Source organism: Muntiacus reevesi, chromosome X (assembly GCF_963930625.1).
Source record: "Muntiacus reevesi chromosome X, mMunRee1.1, whole genome shotgun sequence".
Lineage (NCBI taxonomy): Eukaryota > Metazoa > Chordata > Mammalia > Artiodactyla > Cervidae > Muntiacus > Muntiacus reevesi.
The window spans coordinates 75,514,645-75,537,645 of NC_089271.1; the positions used below are offsets into that span (position 1 = coordinate 75,514,645).

Here is a 23,001-nt window from a genome sequence, read left to right on the forward strand (position 1 = left end):
TGCTTCAAGGCAGCCTTTGAATATGTTCCCAGATTTCCTGCTGGTAGTTGAGGATAATTGCTCAGACAAATGCTGAGAATTAAAGATTGTAGACCAAACAGGTACATGTTCTTCACTTTAGGAAAATGGTTACAAATACAACCAAGTGCAGGTGGATATGGCACACAGATCAAACAGGAGCAGGTTCAGAAAGACAAAAAAAAGGTGATTTTTAGTTATACAATAGTACATGAAAACATTTCAACGTAAAAATTATACAAATAAAGTCAAAGATCTTCCCTTAACCATCCTCCTTTCATTCAAATCTCTTACCCATATGTAATTATTGTCAGGTGTATGCTTATATAAATACATATGTATAAATAATATTTACTGCTTTTATTTTTCTGCAATGTAAGCCAAACAATATATCTTATAGATTAGATGTGTCTTAATTCATTATTTTAAATTAATGAAGATATATATGTTTATTATAGTGTTCCATAATGTTCGTTTGATAGTTTGATTACCTATGCATCTTCTTAAAATTGTTTCCAGGTTTTCGCTGTGCTTCAAAGAGCATCCTTGTGCTATGGTGAGTATTTCTCTAGAATGCCACAAAGTGGGATTGCTAGGACATAGAGTATGTGCATTATTCATTTTAATATATACTGTCCAACTGATTTCCCAAAAGGCCATACCAATTACACATCCATAAGCAGTGTAGAAATGCTCTCAGGTCTGAAAGATGCTTTTATGCCAACTTTTAGTGTTTGTAGGCTGGAGCTAGTAATACCAGAATCATTTTGAGAATACAGTTAGCACATGCTGTCTTGTTCCTGGTTCCGTATATAGGCTAGCTTTTTCCCCTTCCCTTTACCTATTCAAGTCTGATGACATCAGCAAATGAAACAGAATGATGCTTACTAAGTAAATGGACTAGCTTTTAAGATAAAAGAGTGTACTGAGAAGTTTTATAAACTGGCTGAAATTCACCCAAGTAGGCATATACACACACACATACACACATATATCTTACATCTTTAGGACCCTTATTGATAGCAATATAGGCAGTTACTTTATTCAGATGCCCAGATGGTAGATATTCAAAAGGCAAATTGGTGTATTTGCACAAAGACTAGTCTGGTGCTACCATAAAAATATTATTCCATCTTATTATATTTGGAAAGCTGGTAAATTAATTTCATAAATTATGCTTTATTTAGTTGCTTTGAGCCTTCATTATTAGAACTGATATAGGCAAATATGGCTTTACCATGCAACTTTTATGGAAACAAAGGGAAAATAGAATAACTACAAAAAGTAAAATACTAAGGTGGTAGCTTAGTATGCGTCAGAGATTAAGACATATGGTAGTGATCAGCATGAATTTAAATTGCAGCAGTATTAAATTGTCATAAGGATAAAAAGCCTATCTGAATATAAGGGTTATTAATTAAAGAAAGACTTGCTAAAGAAAACCCTCTCCCCTTGAAAATCTATAGAATTAGGTAAGTAGTGTGAGTAAATGTCCAAAATGAACATTGTCTTGATGATGAAAGGTATTTTCAGTGGCATCTAGCTCTAGGCAGAATTGCAGCAAGTCATTCCACAAGTAGTCATTGCCTATTCTAAAGGAAGTGATCAAAAATGTTTATACATTAATGAATGAAGATGCCAATTTTAAAGGCATCTCAGGAATAGAAATCTAAATCTCTCTTGATAGTCTACATTAATATTTAATTTTTAATGTCACTTATTTGTATATAGCTTACATAAATCCTTCATGTTGGAATCATTAAATTCAATGAATAGTTACATCTTTAGTGCTTATGCCCTCTATGCCATAACCCTGTGTTCCTTATAACAAAATAATTGAAAGCTGGGGAAGGAGTGGTGGTGACTATCACAATATATTGAAAGAGTCCTGGACTTGGGGCTTCCCTGGTGGCTCAGAGGTTAAAGCGTCTACCTCCAACGCGGGAGACCCAGGTTCAATCCCTGGGTTGGGAAGATCCCCTGGAGAAGGAAATGGCTACCCATTCCAGTATTCTTGCCTGGAGAATCCCATGGATGGAGGAGCCGGGTAGGCTACAGTCCCCGGGTCGCGAAAAGTCGGACACGACTGAGCGACTTCACTTCATTTTCTGGACTTGAGAAACCCTGTTCCTCAAATAAACTTCTATTATAACACTATACCACTAGTTAGCTGTGTGATAATGAATAACTCATGCTGTGTGTATGTGAAAGTGTGGATTAGAGGATCTTTAAGCTCCTTTGTATTTCTGATACTCTGTGAATATAGGAAATCACTCTCAGTTTATTTTTCCACACAGACAAAACAACTTCAAATCCTTTCAACTTGTCTTGTTTTCCTTTGATAATGATAATAACATCACTTATTGAGAACTTTCTATGCCAAATATGTTACATAGATCATCTTATTTAACAGTCAGAAAAACCGCCATCAGAAAGCTACTACTATAATCCCATTTAACATATGAAAAAAGTAGTCATGTATAGATGTGAGAGTTGGACTATAAAGAATGCTAAGTGCCGAAGAATTGATGCTTTTGGACTGGTGTTGAAGACTCTTGAGAGTCCCTTGGACTGCAAGGAGATCCAACCAGTCCATCCTAAAGGAAATCAGTCCTGAACATTCATTGGAAGGACCGATGCTGAAGCTAAGACTCCAATACTTTGGCCACCTGATGCAAAGAACTGACTCATTTGAAAAGATCCTGATGCTGGGAAAGATTGAAGGTGGGAGGAGAAGGGGACAACAAAGGATGAGATGGTTGGATGGTATCACCAACTCAATGGACTTGAGTTTGAGTAAACTCTGGGAGTTGGTGGACAGGGAGGCCTGGCGTGCTACAGTCCATGAGGTCACAAACAGTTGGACATGACTGAGTGACTGAACTGAACTGAAAGTTAGACAAAGATGTTTAAATAACTAGCTGCACATCATACAGCTAATACTAACGTGTTGGGATTTCAACTAAAGTAGCATGATCCTACTTAATCACTTACCCCAAAACTCAGGCTCTTAATTACTATACTTTGCCACACCTGCATCATTATATTTTGTTTTTCAAGTTGTGGAACACAATTCTACTGTTATAATTGGCTAGTTTTTATAAAAGAAGGTTAGATATTTGTCTCTTTTTATTATTTACTGTCAAAGGCAACTTTTTGTTGCCTGAAAACAAGAAATGTGCCCACAACTGACCATGTGAGAATAGTCCTGATTAATAGCATATTAAAAAGCAGAGACATTACTTTGCCACCAAAGGTCCATCTGGTCAAGGCTATGGTTTTTCCAGTGGTCATGTATGGCTGTGAGAGTTGGACTGTGAAGAAAGCTGAGCACTGAAAATTTCATGCTTTTGAACTGTGGTGTTGGAGAAGACTCTTGAGAGTGCCTTGGATTGCAAAGAGATCCAACCAGTCCATCCTGAAGGAGATCAGTCCTGGGTGTTCATTGGAAGGACTGATGCTGAAGCTGAAACTCCAGTACTTTGGCCACCTCATGCGAAGATTTGACTCATTGGAAAAGACACTGATGCTTGGAGGGATTGGGGGCAAGAGGAGGAGGGGACGACAGAGGATGAGATGGGTGGATGGCATCAACGACTCGATGGGCATGAGTTTGAGTAAACTCCGGGAGTTGCTGATGGACAGGGAGGCCTAGCGTGCTGCAATTCTTGGGGTCACAAAGAGTCGGACATGACTGAGCGACTGAACTGAACTGAACTGAATAACCCTGTTGGCAACATCCTTTATGTAGAGTTTTGTTGGAAAACAATTATGTTTATAAGTAAGTAGGCTCAGGCTTAATATGAAAGCCAAGACTGTTTTCCCCACAAAGCCTAAATTCATTTTCTACTTTGGGAAAGCTGTAGCAGTGCTCTTCCCTTTCCTCCTCCTTCTTGCCCTTTTCCTTTCCCTTCTCTTCCTCACTCCAGCCTCTTCCCCTCTTTCTTCTCCTTCTCCTCTTATAAAGTACACATGGCATTACCAATTTTTGATCAGAATGGATTAAAATCAATCTGCTTTTTGGAGTTTTCCAGACAAACAAAGCTTAAAAGAATTCAGCACAATCAAACCACCTTTAGAGCAAATGCTAAAGGAACTTCTCTAGGTAGAAAATAAGGAAAAGCCCTACCTACAGAAAATAAACCCTAAACAATGGAGAAAATGGTAATAGGATCATAATTATTGATAATTACCTTAAATATAAATAATTAAATGTACCAACCAAAAATACAGACCAGCAGAATGGAAGAAAATATTTGCATGTATGCATTTCCACATACAACATCACCCTGCTTGACCCCCCCAAATTGTATGTAACTATTTTACATTGTTAGGTTAATTGTGTTCCCATTATGGCTTGCAATTGTAATTTATCTTTTATTTTTTGTCTAGTTATTGATTGTGAAAACTGATAAACATCTTTTACTATTGTGAATATGCAACTGCTACTCACTAAATACCACTGTTCATGATTGGCCAATAGAAAAATTATAGAATTCTATATCTCCAAAACTATCGTTTAATAGAAAAATCCGTAATAGAAAAAGCTTTTAAAAATTTATATGTATATCAGAATTATCTTGGAAATTTTTGAAAAATACAAATGCCCAGGTATTACTTTTCTTTGGCCAGAACTCCAGATATATTTCTAATGAGCAGGAATATTTAAAAACAACCAGACTATATGAGCATCTTTTACTTTCATCTAGTTTGTTTCACTTTTTCTATTTCATAGTCAGTGCTCCCATTTCATTTAGTTTATGTTCTCCAATCTCTCCATCTCTTTTTTTTATGTTCTTTCTCAAATCTTTGTCAACCATAGTAGAAAAGTTTTTGTACAAATATATAAATAATATGTATAACATATATATTTTAGAAAAAGTATGAATTTTTGCCTAACTAAGAAATGTGACATTTGATTCCACTTGTTTGATTTAGTATGAAAATAGTGCTACATTCTAATTTTAAAAAATATATATAATAATAATTTCAAAAATATTATATGTATACATGTATAACTAAATCACACACACACAAAAATAATTCTACTTTTTGAAATTTAGTAATGTTTATCTTTTTGCTAGTTTTTCTAAATGCCCTTCAGTTCAATTCAGTTCAGTCGCTCAGTCTTGTCCAACTCTTTGCGACCGCATGAACTGCAGCATGCCAGGCCTCCCTGTTCATCACCAACTGCCGGAGCCTACCCAAACTCATGCCCATTGAATCGGTGATGCCATCCAACTATCTCATCCTCTGTCGTCCCCTTCTCCTCTCGCCTTCAATCTTTCCCAGCATCAGGGTCTTTTCAAATGAGTCAGTTGTTTGCATCAGGTGGCCAAAATACTGGAGTTTCAGCTTCAGCATCAGTCTTTCCAATGAATACCCAGGACTGATCTCCTTTAGGATGGACTTGTTGGATCTCCTTGCAGTCCAAGGGACTCTCAAGAGTCTTCTCCAGCACCACAGTTCAAAAGTATCAACTTTTCGGCACTCAGCTTCCTTTATAGTCCAACTCTCACATCCATACATGACTACTGGAAAAACCATCGCCTTAACTAGATGGACCTTTGTTGGCAAAGTAATGTCTCTGCTTTTTAATATGCTGTCTAGGTTGGTCATAACTCTCTTTCCAAGGAGTAAGTGTCTTTTAATTTCATTGCTGCGATCACCATCTTCAGTGATTTTGGAGCCCCCCAAAATAGTCTGACATTGTTTCCACTGTCTCCCCATCTATCTCCCATGAGGTGATGGGACCAGATGGAATGATCTTAGTTTTCTGAATGTTGAGCTTTAAGTCAACTTTTTCATTCTCCTCTTTCAGTTTCATCAAGAGGCTTTTTCGTTCCTCTTCACTTTCTGCCATAAGGCTGGTGTCATCTGCATATCTGAGGTTATTGATATTTCTCCCGGCAATCTTGATTCCAGCTTGTGCTTCATCCTGCCCAGCGTTTCTCATGATGTACTCTGCATATAAGTTAAATAAGCCTTATGGACATCTAATAACAAAGTATGAGATATAAAATTTTAAATGCATTTGTGTAGGATATGATTAATATAAATTAATTAAATATAGATGCACTATATTTAAACTATTAGTGACATCATTCAAGATGCTCCTATTCTTATTTTTTCTTCATTTGATAAAATATTCTCAGAGCAATGTTAATATGTCTCACTATGATTATATATATATATTTTCCCTTATACTTCTTCTGACTTTTGCTCTATGTATATTTGTTTTTTGTTGCTAAGGTGTTTAATGGTTTATGATGTCTATCTTCTTTGTGAATTGTACCTTTTATCATTAAAAATATTCATCTTGGTTTCGTTTAAAACAAATAAACTTTTTTAAAATGAAAGATAAAAAAAGAGCAGGAGGAAATTCTAAAAGGAAAATTAAATTTCAAATGAGAAAGGAAATATTTAAAAACATCAGAAATGTAGTATTCAATATCCTTAGGTAGTACTCTAAGACAGCAAATTGTTAAAATAAGCTATTGGAATCTGAAAAAAAGGTCAGTCTGCTTTTGGGGTATTATTTCTCTACATCCTTGGATAATTGTTCATACCTAATGAGAGCTGGGAAACTCTAGTCATCTTAGGGAGAATTCGCTAGTCACAAAACATGTATTTTATTTCTGTATGTTAAAATAGCTATTACTTCAGAGTTAAACAATCATATAAAATGCAAATAGTGCCAATTTCTTATTTACCTCAGTGAAATAGCTTCTGAATAGTTTGATGCAGTGGAGAAAAAAGGGAAAGCAGAAGCTGGAGAGGTGTTATTTTCCTTTAGGTTAGAAGGGAAACTTTAAAATCTTAAGACATACTCTGAATTCCCCTTCATGGAATACTGCTTTGTCTCGGCAAAGGGGCTTGAGTAACTCAATGAAGCTGTGAGGCATGACATGCAGGGCCATCCAAGATGGATGGGTCCTAGTGAGGAGTTCTGAAAAAATGTGGTCCATTGGAGGAGAGAATGGCAAACCACTCCAGTATTCTTGCCATGAGAACACCATGAATAGTATGAAAAGGCAAAAAGATAGGACACCAGAAGATGAGACCTAAGGTCAGAAGGTGTTCAAAATGTTACTGGGGAAGAGTGGAGGGAAATTACAAACAGCTCCAGAAAGAATGAAGCATCTGAGTCAAAGTGGAACCAATGATCAGTTGTGGATGAATGTTAGGTCCATGAATCAAGATAAATTGGAAGTGGTCAAACAGGAGATGGCAAGAGTGAACATCAACATCTTAGAAGTCAGTAAACTAAAATGGATGGTGGTGGTGGTTTAGTTGCTAAGTCATGTCTGACTCTTGCAAACTCCCTGGACTGTAGCCTGCTAGGCTCCTCTGTCCATGGAATTCTCTAGGCAAGAATACTGGAGTGGGTTGCCATTTCCTTTTCCAGGGGATTTTCCTGACCCAGGAATCGAACCCGGGTCTCCTACACTGCAGGCAGATTCTTTACCAACTGAGCTATGAGGGAAGCCCCAAATGGATGGGAATGGGCAAATTTAATTCAGATGACCATTATATCTACTACTGTGAGCAAAAACCCATTAGAAGAAATGGAGTAGCCCTCAGAGTCAACAAAAGTCTGAAATGTAGTACTTGGATGCAATCTCAAAAATGATAGAATGAGATTGGTTTGTTTCCAAGGCAAACCATTCAACATCACAGTAATCCAAGTCTATACTCCAACTACCAAAGCCAAAGAAGCTGAAGCTAACTGGTTCTGTGAAGAACCAAAACATCTTCTAGAACTAATATTAAAAAAAGATGTCCTTTTCATCATAGGGGATTGTAATGCAACAGTAGAAAGAAGTCAAGAGATACCTGGAGTAACAGGCAAGTTTAGCCTTAGAGTACAAAATGAAGCAAGGCAAAGGTTAGCAGAGTTTTCTCAAGAGAAAAAACTGGTCATAGCAAGCACCCTCTTCCAACAACCCAAGAGATGACTCTACACATGGACATCACCAGATGGTCAATACTGAAATCGGATCGATTATAATTTTTGCAGCCGAAGATGGAGAAGCTCTATACAGTCAGCAAAAACAAAACCTGGAGCCGACTGTGGTGCAGATCATAAGTTCCTTATGGCAAAATTCAGGCTTAAACTGATAAAGCGGGGAAAACCACTAGGTAATTCAGGTATGATCTAAATCAAATCCCTTATGATTATAGAGTGGAGGTGACAAACAGATTTAAGGGATTAGATCTGGTAGGCAGAGTGCCTGAAGGACTACGGACAGAGGTTTCTAACACTGTACAGGAGTCATTGACCAAAACCATCCCCAAGAAAAGAAATCCAAGAAGTCAAAATGATTGTCTGAAGAGGCTTTACAAATAATTGAGGAAAGAAGAAAAGTGAAAGGCAAGGGAGAAAGGGAAAAATATCCTCAACTGAATGCAGAGTTCCATAGTATAGCAAGGAGAGATAAGAAGGCCTTCTTAAATGAACAATGCAAAGAGATAGAAGAAAACAATAGAATGGGAAAGACTAGATATTTCTTCAAGAAAATTAGAGATATCAAAAGAACATATCATGCAAAAATGGGCACAATAAAGGACAGAAACAGTAAAGACCTAATAGAAGCTGAAGAGATTAAGAAGAGGTGGCAAGAATACACAGAACTATATTAAAAAGATCTTAAAGACCCAGATAATCACAATGGTGTGATCACTCATGTAGAGCCAGACATCCTGAATTTTTAAGTCAAGTGGGCCTTAGCTTCCTAAGCATTACTATGAGCAACGCTAGTGGACATGATATAATCCCAGCTGAGCTATTTAAAATCCTAAAAGATGATGCTGCAAATTTGGAAAAATCAGCAGTGACCATAGGACTGGAAAAGGTTAGTTTTCATTCCAATCCCAAAGAAAAGCAGTGCCAAAGAATGTTCAAACTACTGCATAATGGTACTCATTTCACATACTAGCATGATAGTGCTCAAAATCCTTCAAGCTAGGCTTCAACAATACATGAACCAAGAATTTCCACATGTACAAGCTGGGTCTCAAAGAGGCAGAGGAACCAGAGATCAAATTGGCAAAATCTGTTGGATCATAGAGAAAGCAAATGTATTCCAGACAAACATCTACTTTGGCTTCATCAACTATGTGGAAGCCTTTGAATGTAGAGATCACAACAAACTGTGGAAAATTCTTAAAGGGATGGGAACATCAGACCATCTTACCTGTCTCCTGAGAAACCTGTATGGGGGGCATGAAGCAACAGTTAGAACTGGACATGGAACAACAGACTGGTTCCAAATTGGGAAAGGAGTATGACAAGGCTGTATATTTTCATCCTGCTTACATCATTGGAAAAGACCCTGATGCTGGGAAAGATTGAAGGCATGAGGAGAAAGGGATGAAAGAGGATGAGATGGTTGGATGGCATCACCAATTTGATGGGCATGAGTTCGAGCAAGCTCTGGGAGTCGGTGATGGACAGGGAAGCCTGGTGTGCTGCAGTCCATGGGGTCGCAAAGAGTTGTGGAGATGACTGAGTGACTGAACTGACCAACTGACTGACAGACATCATTCAAAATGCCAGGCTGGATGAACCACAAGCTGGAATTTAGATTGCCCAGAGAAATATCAACAACCTTAGAAATGCAGGTGATACCACTCTAATGGCAGAAAGTGAAGAGGAACTAGAGAGCCTCTTGATGAGGGTGAAAAAGGAGACAGAAAACGCCAGTTTAAAACTCAACATTAAATAAAACTAAGATCATGGCATCTAGTCCCATCACTTCTTGCAAATAGAAAATGAAAACGTGGAAGCATTTACATGTTTTATTTTCTTGGGCTCCAAAATCACTGCAGACGCTGACTCCAGCCATGAAATTAAAAAAGCCTTATTCCTTGGAAGGAAAGCTATGATAAACCAAGACATTGTATTAGAAAGCAGAGATATCACCTTGCCAACAAAGGTCCATGTAGTGAAAACTGTGGTTTTTCCAGTAGTCATGTATGGATATGAGAGTTGGACCATAAAGAAGGTTGAGCACTGAAGAAATGATGCTTTTGAACTGTGTTGCTAAAGAAGATTCTTGAGTCTCTTGGAATGCAAGATGATGAAACCAGTCAATCTAAAGGAAATCAACCCAGAATATTCATTGGAAGGGCTGATGCTGAAGCTGAAACTCCAATACTTTGGCCACCTGATGAGACGAACTGATTCACTGAAAAAGACTCTGATGTGGGAAAGATTGAAGGCAAAAGGAGAAGGGGGTGGCACAGGATGAGATGGTTGGATGGCATTACCAACTCAATGGACATGAGTTTGAGCAAACTCTGGGACATAGCTAAGAGTATTGGAGCCTGGCATACTACGTGCAGTCCATGAGGTGGCAAAAGTCATTCACGACCTAACAGCTGAACAACAACATAAGGGAAACCTTAAAAACTTAAAATATACTCTGAATTCCAGGATTATTTCAGAGCAACGCCTTGAAAGTCAGAACAAAATCTACTTTGTCCTCTAATATATTTTTGATACTTTCCCCTCTGATAAAACATTAGAATGGGAAAAATATACAGTAATGGTAACTATGAAATGATCTGCTGGAACTAAAAAACATTAACATTTTTTAACTAAAAATTCTTTAATATCTAACTAAGGTTAATTAAGGGAGATAGCTGATAAAGAACAGATATTTAAACTCAGGGCATTCATTAACTAGCCTTTCTAACTTGGACAAGTTATTTTGAGCTGTTTGCACTTCAATCTTTTTATTTGTACAACAAATAATACTCAATGTATGTTTTCATTTGTATACTGTACAATTTGCACAATGGATGCAATAAAACTTTTTCTATTTATTTTTTGGAGTTCTAGTAAGTCATGTATATAAAACTTTTGAAAAATAAAATATAGCATCTATTAATATGAGGCATTTTTAATAGATTGGTAACATAAGTAACTAAGTTATATGTTCAATACTAGTTATGTAGTGGTAATGAAAGAGACAGAAAAGACAGAATACACTTTCTACCCTCACCAAAGTTGCAATCAGTTAAGGGTAAAAATTATTGTTGTAAATAACAATAAAGTGTAGTATCATAAGAGCTACAAGGAACTTACTCTGGTAGTTTCCAGGGCTAAGAGGTAACTTCAGCTTGGGACAACTTAAGATTTCATCACAAGGTTACACTTCAGGAAAATTTCTTGAAAAAGTATGATTTCAACATATCTAGATTGGTGAGAATAGAGAATAGGGATATTTCAAATGTAAGAGTATCATGCACAAAGACATAGTTGTGGAAAATGAGGGGCTATATTTAAAGAACAACAGTTTACATTTTGGCTGAAACATAGAACACTAGAAGAGGAGTTCCCGGAAGTAAGGTCCCTGGGAGCCAAATAATTGGAGGGCTTTGAAAGTCAGACTAAGAAATTCATAGACAATGAGTGTCATTGAAGTTTTATTGAGCAATAGAGTGATATGAGGTGTTCATAGAGAATTTAAGTAACTAACATATTCTTAGGTGCAATAGAGTTTGTGAAGATTTTAAAATAATTTTATTCAGAGATGTATACATCCAAGCTGAAGTCTATGCCAAGGAGAAATGGGTAAATACTATGCTTGAAGATAAAAATATTTCCTTGGAGAGTTCTAAATGAATTTTCATATGTGGGTGAGTACTGAACAGTAGTAGTAGCTTTTATGAAACAATCTCAGGGCACATAACTGATATGCTAAATCAATTACAAGGTCATTGAGTAAGATTCAATAAATAAAAACATTTCCCTTAAATATACAGGAGAGGTAGAAAGAATATTTCTATAAACAGTGTAATTAACAGCTCTAAGTTAATTTGGTTAAAGGAAGAATCACAACAATATTCCAGGGAAATTACATGACAAATCAGAATGACAAGCTCTTCAACAACATTTGACATATTAAATAATGATAAATATTTGTCCAAAGGGAAAAAAGTTTTAACCAAATATAAACAAGTCAAATCCAGATGCTTAATAAGATTCAAGAACTAAAATAGAAAACTGATTGACTTATTAGCTTTCTTATATTTCTGTGTTGTTCATGTTTTTAAAGAGGCAATTTGTGTCCTACTTTCCACTTTCAATTCAAAGAGAGGGCATAGAAGAGTGAAATCTACAAAACAGTGCCAGTCATGTATCTTATTAAAACCACTGCTGACAGCCACATTCAGGAATTTTTGCAAGCCATAATCACAAAAAGAGAGGGGAGAGAGGAGAGGAAGGATTTGAAGTTTCATTCTATTCCCCACAACACTTTTTTTTTGACTGACTTTAAGTTTTTATTAAAAAAAAAATCTCAACCATCAAGTGTATAGTCCATGGTGGAGGGGAATAAGAACTACAGAAATAATATACTACTCAATATTATGCTATCTTACAATAATTTAGCTAAATGATGAAAACTGATACTGGGTTTAAAAGGAGACCACACCTGGAATGGAGATTGGGGTGGAGTACTACATTGAGGAGAGAGTAAGAAGATCCAGGGTTGTAGATGTTTTGGTGGAAGAAGACATTCCAGATGCATATTAAGGGATAGGTAGTAATCCAGCAGAAATGTGAGGGAAGGGTAGATGCTGCCAGAGCAGGCAATGGAATGAACAAAGGAAGGGGTGAGAGGGAAGAAAAACGTTCAAGAAACAGACAGAAGTGTAGTGCATCTAGAACACAAGATATAAGGAAATGAGTAGTGACAGATAAGACTACAAAAATAGAGTGAGGCTGTCCTAAGGAAGCTCTTGAATAACATCAAAGTTGAGGAGTTTGACCTAACTTGGGAACTCCATTATCAAAGTTTTTTAAAAGATTCTTAATTGCAAATTAAATGCCATTTTATTGCTGATTTAATACATTCCACAAAAAGGTACAAGCCAACATTATTTGTTCATGATACTTCTATCAAAGTATTTATGAGTCTTTAAATAACTAAAAATTAATCAACTTACTGCCCGGTGCTGGAGTTTTATATGTTTTGATACAAAACAATCAATAAAATATATGAGAGAAATGTAAAAAAGAATTCTGAACAGTAACAAAATGCATCTGCTTTCTTGGTAAATAACATAATATTTTAAAAGCATTGACATGTTTATTGACATTATTTATTTATGCCCTGGATTGTGTCCCAAAAGATTTCGGGTGGTTCATAATGGAGTAGATACAGGAAAATGATCATGAAGCATATCCAGGAATCAGGTATCAGAGACAGTATAACACAGATAAGAGTCAAATGTGTAGACCAGGAATATCCAGTATAGCATGGTGGTTATAAGCACAGACTGGAAACTAGACTCTTTAGATTTAAATTCAAAAAAAAGAAGGGGGATATATGTATACATATAGCTGATTCACTCTGCTGTACAGTAGAAAGTAACACAACATTGTAAAGCAATTATACTTCAATATTTTTTTAAAATATTCAAACCCCAGTTCTACCACATACTAGCCGTATGAACTTGAGCAAGTCACATAGCACCCCTGTGCCTTGGTTATCTCATCTGTAAAAATGGAAATGATATTTGAACTTTACTCGTTATTGTTCAGTTGCTAAGTCGCAGAGTCACTGACTCTGCAACCACTGAGCTGCATACAGCACACCAGACTCCTCTGTCCTTCACTGTCTCTCAGAGTTTGCTCAAACTCATGCCTATTGAGTCAGTGATGTCATCCAACCATCTCATCCTTTGTTGCCCCCTTCTTTTTTCACCTTCAATCTTTCACAGCATCAGAGTCTTTTCCAATGAGTCAGCTCTTCACATCAGGTAGCCAAAGTATTGGAACTTCAGCTTCAGGATCAGTCCTTCCAATGAATATTCAGGGTTGATTTCCTTTAGTAATGACTGGTTTGATCTTCTTGCAGTTCAAGGGACTCTCAAGAGTCCTCTCCACCACAATCTGAAAGTATCAATTCTTCTGTGCTTAGCCTTCTTTATGGTCCAACTCTCGGATCTGTACATGACTACTGGAAAAACCATAGCTTTGACTATATGGACCTTTGTTGGTAAAATGATGCCTCTGCTTTTTATTACACTAAGTTTGTCATAGCTTTTCTTCCAAGGAGCAAGTGTCTTTTAATTTTGTGTCTGCAGTCACCACCCACAGTGATTTTGGAGACCAAGAAAATTAAGTCTGTCACTGTTTCTATTTTTCCCCATCTATTTGCATGAAGTGATGGCACCAGATGCCATGATCTTAGTTTACTTTACTTACTAAGGTTTAAAATTAATTCAATAAGCTAAGGGAGATAGGAAGTTAGAAAGGCTATGAAACCCAGATCATGTGCTGAAGAAAGGAAGATGCATTTTGATTGAGGGGAGTTATTTTTTCATCTTTTTTCCTCTTTTTAAATATTTACTGGACTTCACTGGTGGTTCAGTGGATAGGAATCTGCCTGCCAATGCAGAAGACACAGGTCAGTCCCTGGTCTGGGAAGATTCCACATGCCATGCTGTGGAGCAATGAGGCCAGTGCACCACGACTACTGAACCCATACTCTAGATCCCACAAACCACAAGTAGAGAAAGCCTGTGCACAGCAGTGAAGACCCAGCACAGTCAAAAAATGAATAAATAAATAATTTAAAAAAATTTTCTCTCGAAAAGTAAGGTTCTGGGGAAATTATATAAAAGATAGATACAGTCAGCCCTCCATATCCATGGCTTCTGCATCTGCAATTTCAACCAATGGAGGACTGAAAATATTAGAAAAATAAAAATCTGGAAAGCTTCAAAAAGCAAAACTTGAATTTGATGTGTTCTGACAACTATTTATATAGCATTTACATTGTATTTACAGATCTGAAGATGACTTAAAATACATGGAATGCTATGCATAAGTTATATGTAAACACTAGGCCATGTTATATAAAATATTTGAGCATCTGTGGATTTTGGTATCTGGAGCAGGGATTCAGGTAACAATCCCCCTTGGATAACAAAGGATTACTACATATATAAATAAAAATATTTCATTTCACCTTTTAAAGAAGGTTCATGAATTTAATTCTCCTTCTACTGAAACAGTCTTTCTAAACATACACTTTCAAAGTTCGTGGCTTCATATTCTGTTTCATTCCTATGTGTCCATTAAAGCTGATCAGGTACATTGGCAGCAGCTTGATGGCACATCTGCATCACCATGAATTTCTTTGAATGTGATGATCTTAGATATATTTATATATTTAAATGAGTAGCTTGAATATATATATATATATATACACATATATATATATATATATATATATATATATATATATATATATATCTGCAGTGTCCAGTAGAACCCTCTGCAGTGGTGGAAATACCTTATATCTGTGCTGTACAGATAGTAGTTATTAGCCACCTGTGGCTGTTGCGCACTTAAAACATGGTTATTGTGACTGAGGAACTGAATAATTAGTTTTAATTTTAATTAATTTAAATGTAAATAACCACATATCCCAGGTGGCTCAGATGATAGACTGCCGATAATGCAGGAGACCCTGGTTCGATTCCTGGGTAGGGAATTCCCCTGGAGAAGGAAATGGCAACCCACTCCAATCTTCTTGCCTGAAGAATTTCATGGACACAGCAGCCTGGCGGGCTAGTTCATGAGGTTGCAAAGAGTGGGACACAACTGAGCAACTAACACTTTCTTCTTTCTCTTTACCCTATTGAAAGTATAGCTCTAGAAGAAGCATTAAGTAAGAGGCAGACTACAAGCAAGCTTTAATATTCAGCATCACTACATTTTAAAAAGGAAGAAGAAAAAACATGCACCAAAAAAAACCCCATTTCAAATATTAAGATTCAAGTTCAAAGATACTAAGAGCATGGGAACTTCCAAATTACTCTTTCTAAAAGATACTTATGTCAGTAAACATTATAAATATATTTCTGCTGTTCATCTTTTGATCATATACCATGAGTTTTAGAAAACTACCTTAATGCTTTTCCTCATTAGTTTTTCTTAGCTGGTAGAGCCCTAATAAGCCTTTCAAGCATATGTGTTTACCTAATCTTTCCAGTGTTAGAGGAACTCTTACTTTATAGTCTATTCATATAATGAAAATGAAATGCTAGTCACTCAGTCATGTCCAACTCTTTGCAATCCCATGGACTGTAGCCCAACAGGCTCCTCCAGGCAAGAATATTGAAGTGGGTTGCCATTCTCTTCTCCAGAGGATCTTCCTGACCTAGGGATCGAACCCAGGTCTCCTGTATTGCAGGCAGATTCTTTACCATTGAGCCACCAGGGAAGTTCATATTCATGACAGACTATTCATATATTATTTAATTTATTATTGTATTTTATCTGTGCAGCTAGTGGTTTTTGTTGGCTATATATTTATAAATCAATAATACAAATGGAAAGAATTATAAAGTGCTAACTCTGTGCTGGACACCTTCACATATTATCTCATTTGATACTCATTACAACTCTGCTTGCTTCCCTGGTGGCTCAGATGGTAAAGTGCCTGTCTGCAATGCAGGAGACCTGGGTTCAATCCCTGCGTTGGGAAGATCCCTGGGTTGGGAAGCTACCTATTTGTAGCTCTCCCTGAGACATTACACACAGATTCACTTGTAGAGGCATTTTCTCCACACAACGTTCTCTGTGACTGATCATTAGGCTCCACAAAATATAAACATCTTTAGTCAATACTACTGAGTTTCATTTTCCTATTGATAGGTCCTATCAAATAGTTCAAGATTTTAGTGCAATGCATAAAGGAGAGACAGCAAGACTGTTGGCATGAGAATTAAATAATAAAAAAGATTACATACATAGTACAGGACTTTGTTCTCTAAATATTTGGAAACTTGTTGAACACAACTCTTTCATGTTGCCTAATTTGAATTTTAAAACTTTACTTAAAATTAATAAGTAATACACTGTTTCAAGAAAGAAAACCATGGGAGCCTTATAGGTGCTTCTGTCAGTTTTAATGACTATGAGAATCACTGACTGTAATAATGGTGACTGAACAGTTTCAAAAGAGATAGTATCTTTAAAAACCACCTGACATTTATGCTGACAGAATTTTCCAAGACAAACCACCATTTGAATAAATTTTCTGAATAGTATGGGAGATGCTTTACCTAGAACTTTTTAAAGCAGTTTAAACACCTGCCTTAGGTTATTGTTGAGATGTTGTTCTGAACTTTGTACAGAAAGAAACAGGTTAAGTTGTAATGATCTCTTTTTAGATGAAACAAACACTTCCTCAATTTAGGATACAATTTGTGATTCTGTTCCCAAGTAAAGAAAGCTATAGAATGTAAGAGTAATGGAACTCCTTCCCTTCACTGCTTCCCTCCAAGGAAACTCTCCAAGAAACCCATTCTTGGATTCTTTTTCTTTTATTAAAGGAGAAACTAGGAGAGAAAATAAAGTATCCAGTCACTTTGCAGTGCATGTTTTTTGTTTTTAAGAATTAGAAATGTATCTGTTCCATTGGAAGTCAAAAAGGGATGGCTATTGGGATGGCTTCTGTTGTGAAGAAAATGTTAGCTCAAATATACTTGTTTAGAAAGGTTTTCACTTTTAAAAAGGGTTTAAGAGCATGGCAAATCTTGCAGTTATTTTACCAAGAATTGTCAAGAAAAAAAATCTGAATCACAACAGTTAAAAAAGTTCACCTCCCTCCCCATTTCCCCCACCACCTTCACACACACACACACACACACACACACACACACACACACACACACACACACACACACACACACACACACACACACACACACACACAATTATAGCTTGTTAGAGCCATTGACTGAAAACAGGCCCAGCAATTTATCAGACCTCCCTTAAACAAGAGACAATTGGCAAGGGCATTTTCACCTAGCAATTAGTTGCACTCAATTTCTATAGCCTCATTTAATTATAAGCACAAAAGGGATGACCAAAACTGAACACTCAGGGCTCTTTATCCTATGACCTCATTCCTTTTTCAGGCAACCTACTTCCCTGAACAATCATTCACTTTAGTGACCACGCCTTTGAACAACAATTTATCAAAACAACACACCCATCCCCACAGAGCAGGAAAATTTTCTGATAGTGTACAGAAATCCTGACATAGTAAAGGAGCTATCCACAATCTTTGTAACCAAAGAAAAGGAAAAAAAATCATGTAAACAAAGAAAAGCCCAAGCTGAATAATTTTGAGAGCAGAGATCATTCATAAACTCACATTCTTCCCCAGGTTGCTTTCTGGAGTTAAATTTTGTTGCAAGCTTAAAATTGAAAAGAATGGTCATTCATATAACACAATCTATAAGAGGTCCCTTCTTGCATCAAAACATTTTATTCAGTAAAATGTTGATGGCTAAAGCACAAAATCATATTCTAAAATGAAATATAGACATACAGAACACCTACAGACTAGATCATGTATGCATGCATACATTCATGCTAAGTTGCTTCCATCTTGTTCAACTCTTTGTGATCCTATAGACTGTAACTGGCTAGGCTTCTTTGTCCATGAGATTCTCCAGGTAAGAGTAATGGAGTGGGTTGCCATGCCCTCCTCCAGGGGACCTTCCTGACTCAGGGATCAAACCCACATCTGTTATGTCTCCTGCATTGGCAGCAGGTTCTTTACTACTAGCACCACCTAGGAAGTCCCCAGATCATATTTTTCTGTCCTCAGTATGGACTCTCCCTAGATAAGCAAATGGGTATTTATCTAGATAATCATGGTGCTTCCTACATAACAGGCATTTAGTAAATATGTGCTCAATGAATGATGGGTATTAAAAATATTTTATTTTGATCAATTTCTCTGTCATAACAGAACTGCTCTGTATGCATGGAAAATATCTTGAACATCACAAAAAGCTAAAATTAATGGAAGAGAAATATTTATGTCCAACGTGTATTAACATCAATGCTGTTCATTTGAGGCAGTATTTCATTTTGAATTAATGATGGATGTTTAATGTTCCAGCATTTTAAAATGTTGAGCCGAAAGGTTTTTGTTCTCTTTAGTTTCATGTAGTTTCTAGAACTCCGTTTATTTATAAGACTACATTCAGCTCTAAAATTCACCTATGACCTTGGTTATACCTGCTTCTGATTTTTCCAGTTCACATGAATAAACTTAGTAACTTTAATTCTATCATCAATTTAGATAATTGGCCCACAACTGGTTTCTATATTCAATTTTCTCTGAGAAACATTCTATCAGTCAGAGAAAATAATAACTGAGAGAATCATAAAATATATCTGATCAATTGTAGACAAGAAACAGAGCAACATTATATTTGGAGAAATTAAAAATATGTTTATATCTATAAATACTATTTTAGTTCATAAGAAAGCAATAAAGGGAAAAAAAAACATGTGCTAAAAAGTCAGAAATAGAAAATACTAAAGTGCTGCACAAAGCATTTGTTTACATCTAAAATGTCTACTACACAAACTAAAAAAGAAAAGCAGCACAATATCATTTCAGTTTCTCATAGGGATCATATTTTACTACTTCAATGATATATATTTTTAATCTTATGAATTCTTTTAATATCATCCAAACACAAAAATGCTAAAAACAATTAAAGTAAAAGTTTAACTGAATTCATGATAACCAACCCATTTTCCTAGCTGCCATGGTCACAAACTCAAGCATCAGAATAATTGCTATATACCAATTCAAAATGTCATTGAAACATGGCATATTAAAGAGAGAATTTTAAAAAATAAAGCTAAATGAAAAAGATATTAAGTAATGTGTATTTCTTGCTTGTGCTAGGTATGGTATATAATAAAGCTGCTACCACATCTTACGCATTTCATTAACATGAAGGCAATTTCAGGTCAATTTTAGGTCTTACCTTATAACAATGCCATCCTGCCACTAAACAGGGAGAAAGTAAATAAAATAATAGTTTCTTAGTCACATTCTTTGTGACAGCTATCTTAAAGCTTTCTTGCCAAATTATCTTTTAGTAGATTTATGAATACCCTTTGATATGTAACTCAGTTTGAAATTTTACCTCCCTCTTCCTCACCCAGCCCTTTTCTTTCTTATCAATTATAAATAACTTCGGACTTCACCCTCTATCCAATCTCTTTTCCCAGTTTCTATGGTGATACTTTCTGTCCTTAAGGCTCTTTGTAAATTCCTTTGGGGAACTACATTTCAGGATGGAGCTAATCCTATGAAGATCACTTAGCAGATATCTGGTATAAAGAAGGTTATTTTTGCAAAAAGCTCAACCAGTGTGGTCCAGGTTTATTTAAAAGGAAAGTTGAACTATGTAATATACAATAAAGTGTGACCCTAAAATCTGTTCTGTGGTCAATGTTTATAACTTGCCAAATTTCAGCTTTAATGTTTTTTCCTATTTATTTTTCTTTTACTAGGAAGTTGATAAGAGGTTAATAATTATGTGAGGGTAATTTTAGCATACCCATGATAATGATAACTTGTTGTTTCCAACTTTTGCATTGTTTTGAGGCTACTCAGGAACATACGTGACAGCTACTATGTTGTTCATTAACATCCTAATGTTTAATATTGGAATACACATTTGCATTATTATTATCACAAACTAGTAGTTTTGACTTTTTATTTTTCTTCCCTTTGACTTCAATGCAGGTGGAGTTTTTCTCAAATAGGTAATTACTGCCAGTAAATGCTGGGGTTTTTCTTCTTAATTTTCCCCTCAAATTAAGCTAGGAGTGAAGTAAAACAGTACAGTTGTGGCCCTTATAGTTGTTCATTTACCTATATCTTTAAAAAATTCTTTTTCAAACAGCTTTATCATATCCCTTATAAATGTTGCTTCATATCCTACTTAAAATAGTTGTTTTGGGGAAAATAGTCCATATTATTCCAGATCAGCATAACAATGCAACATAGGATATCATTCCGATGGTTACTTTTTGAGCTCCTCACAGTACTGCTTGTATCTTGAAGCATAATTTCAGTTTGGACAGAAGTTTCCAGAAAGCTTAAAGACATGCAAATTTAATGTAAAGACAGTCAAAGATGAAAACAGACACAGAGCTGTTATTTTTATGTTGTCTTGCAATATTGGCAAGATTATTAGCACAGATACTAAACTAACCCCTTTAAAAACAAATTTATTTCATTTTAAAGGATGTCTTAGATTTCCATTATTTTTAACTTTCATATAATGACTGCTTATACCTTGCCTTCCTCAATTCTATATTCACTTTCAATATTCCTTCTACTAAGACATAAATTATCCACCTTGACTATACAAGAACCAGTGTGTCATTTTCAGAAGACTAAACACATATAACGATTCAAATAGACATTTCTGCCTGTCACTTATCCTGGAGCAATATACTATTTGCCAAACACAAATAACTGCTTGTCACTCTGTACATATCATTTTCCCTGCACCACCATATTTGATTTTTTTTAAAACCTGTATACTTTTGATATGAAGTGAACCAGTGAGAACTTATTTTATAAAAAGTTGAGGATTGCTTTATGGTAGGAGTAAAAGAATACCTCAGATTAGATATTCCAATCTAATTCCACAAAAATGAACCATTTTATACTCTAGTTAGATTGTGAAAAATCACTGGAACTGATAAACAAATGGCTACAAGCATTAGTAAACTGATAAACAAATGGCTACAGCACTAGAAAAGAACAGCCAGGAGATGGAATTTGGGCGACCTTATATTGCATATAAAAGTGCAATCCAAGAGATAATATTCTGTAGAACAGAACCAGAGAAGCAAGAAGAAAATAAACGAGTTCAAGATTTCCCCCTCTTTGACATAGCTGCCTTTGTGGTACCTGGGAATGGTCGCTCCAAACCAAGCTTTGGTAGGAGGAGGAAGTTTTGAGAGGGGAGAGCACTTCTCCTGAGCCGACAGGGTCCAAAGTCTGAACCACCTTGTTCATGGGCCCACTGTAAGTCCTCACTCGCTCGTACACTACATTTTTTTCTGAAGGCTGCTGGGCTTGGCTTGACTGACGGTAGCAGTGGTAATGCTGGGGCTGGCATGGCAGCACCTCTGGGGACTGCTGAGTCCCACAGCTGCTGCTGCTCATCTCACTCCAGTAGCTTGAGCTCATCTTCTCAGTGGTCTGCAAGGTAATCCCCAGATGCTCTCCCTAAGGAACAAACAGAGAGAGATCATGAAAGAAAAGAGCAGGAAAGCAGACAGGCAGGCACATGTTGAAACCTTTTATTAACCACCGCGGCCTATTCTGGTGCCAACAAGAGACTAGAGTTACCTGAGCAGCAGCAGAAGCAGGTCCGGCAGCTGCAAAGGAGGCAGCAAAGTAGTCGAGTGCAAATGCAAAGTGGAGCCACCCCAGTGAGATTGCTCCAGGAAATAGTACTGCCACGCCCCTGAGGGGCGGAATCACCAGGCAGGTTTACCGGACCAGGAGAGGCCCTGCTTTGCTATGGAGATAGCTACAAGGCCTCTCTGTAGGCTAAGGAAGTCTAGGAAGAGCAGGAATGTGGAATTTCAGGGCTAAAGTCAGAGCTTCCAAATTCCACTGTCTTGGAAATTCACTTGAACTGTAAATAGGTAAAGACATGCCCATGCCAAAATTTACTAGGGAAAAAAAAAAAAAAATCACAAAAGCCATATGAATGTGACTTTCCCATGGTTCTTAACCTTAGGAAAGGTAATTAGAAGCATGAATATTACCATTCCAGAGTCTCAGACCAAAATAAGGGATATTAGCATAGGGACCACGCTAGTTTTCCCAGATAAATTTGCATTCTTTGTAAAACCCAGCTGGTAATTGCAGTTAAGGGGGATTGCTGTGGGGTCTCCTTCTAGCAACTCTCTCTAATTTGGGGACCTGTTTAATTTGCTCCAGGCCTCATGTGACTTTCTAATTTAAATTGAGGAAGATTTGTCTAAATGATGAGATCTGTCAAGAAAAATCTAACCAGTCCATAAATGCTTTGCATTCTAGCATTTATATATTGTTTTGCATTTTTACAAAGAACTGTATCCTGACTTTATGCTTTTTAAATATCTAG

General features: G+C 36.4%; 1 protein-coding gene across 2 annotated transcripts in view; it reads right to left on the reverse strand.

The window, feature by feature from the left end:
* POF1B (POF1B actin binding protein) overlaps positions 1–22,286 on the reverse strand; it is an 85,503-nt gene extending 63,217 nt beyond the window's left edge. Inside the window, exons 1-2 of one of the 2 annotated variants that reach the window (XM_065915619.1) lie at positions 22,236–22,286; positions 21,792–22,112 (exon numbers count right to left, since the gene is read on the reverse strand). In XM_065915619.1, coding sequence (XP_065771691.1) covers positions 21,792–22,073 — 282 coding nt within the window. In that variant the 5' untranslated portion in view covers positions 22,074–22,112; positions 22,236–22,286. Of the gene's footprint in view, positions 1–21,791; positions 22,117–22,235 lie in introns of those variants that run through there. The other variant, XM_065915620.1, reaches the window with a different exon arrangement.
* Positions 22,287–23,001: the final 715 nt, after the last annotated feature.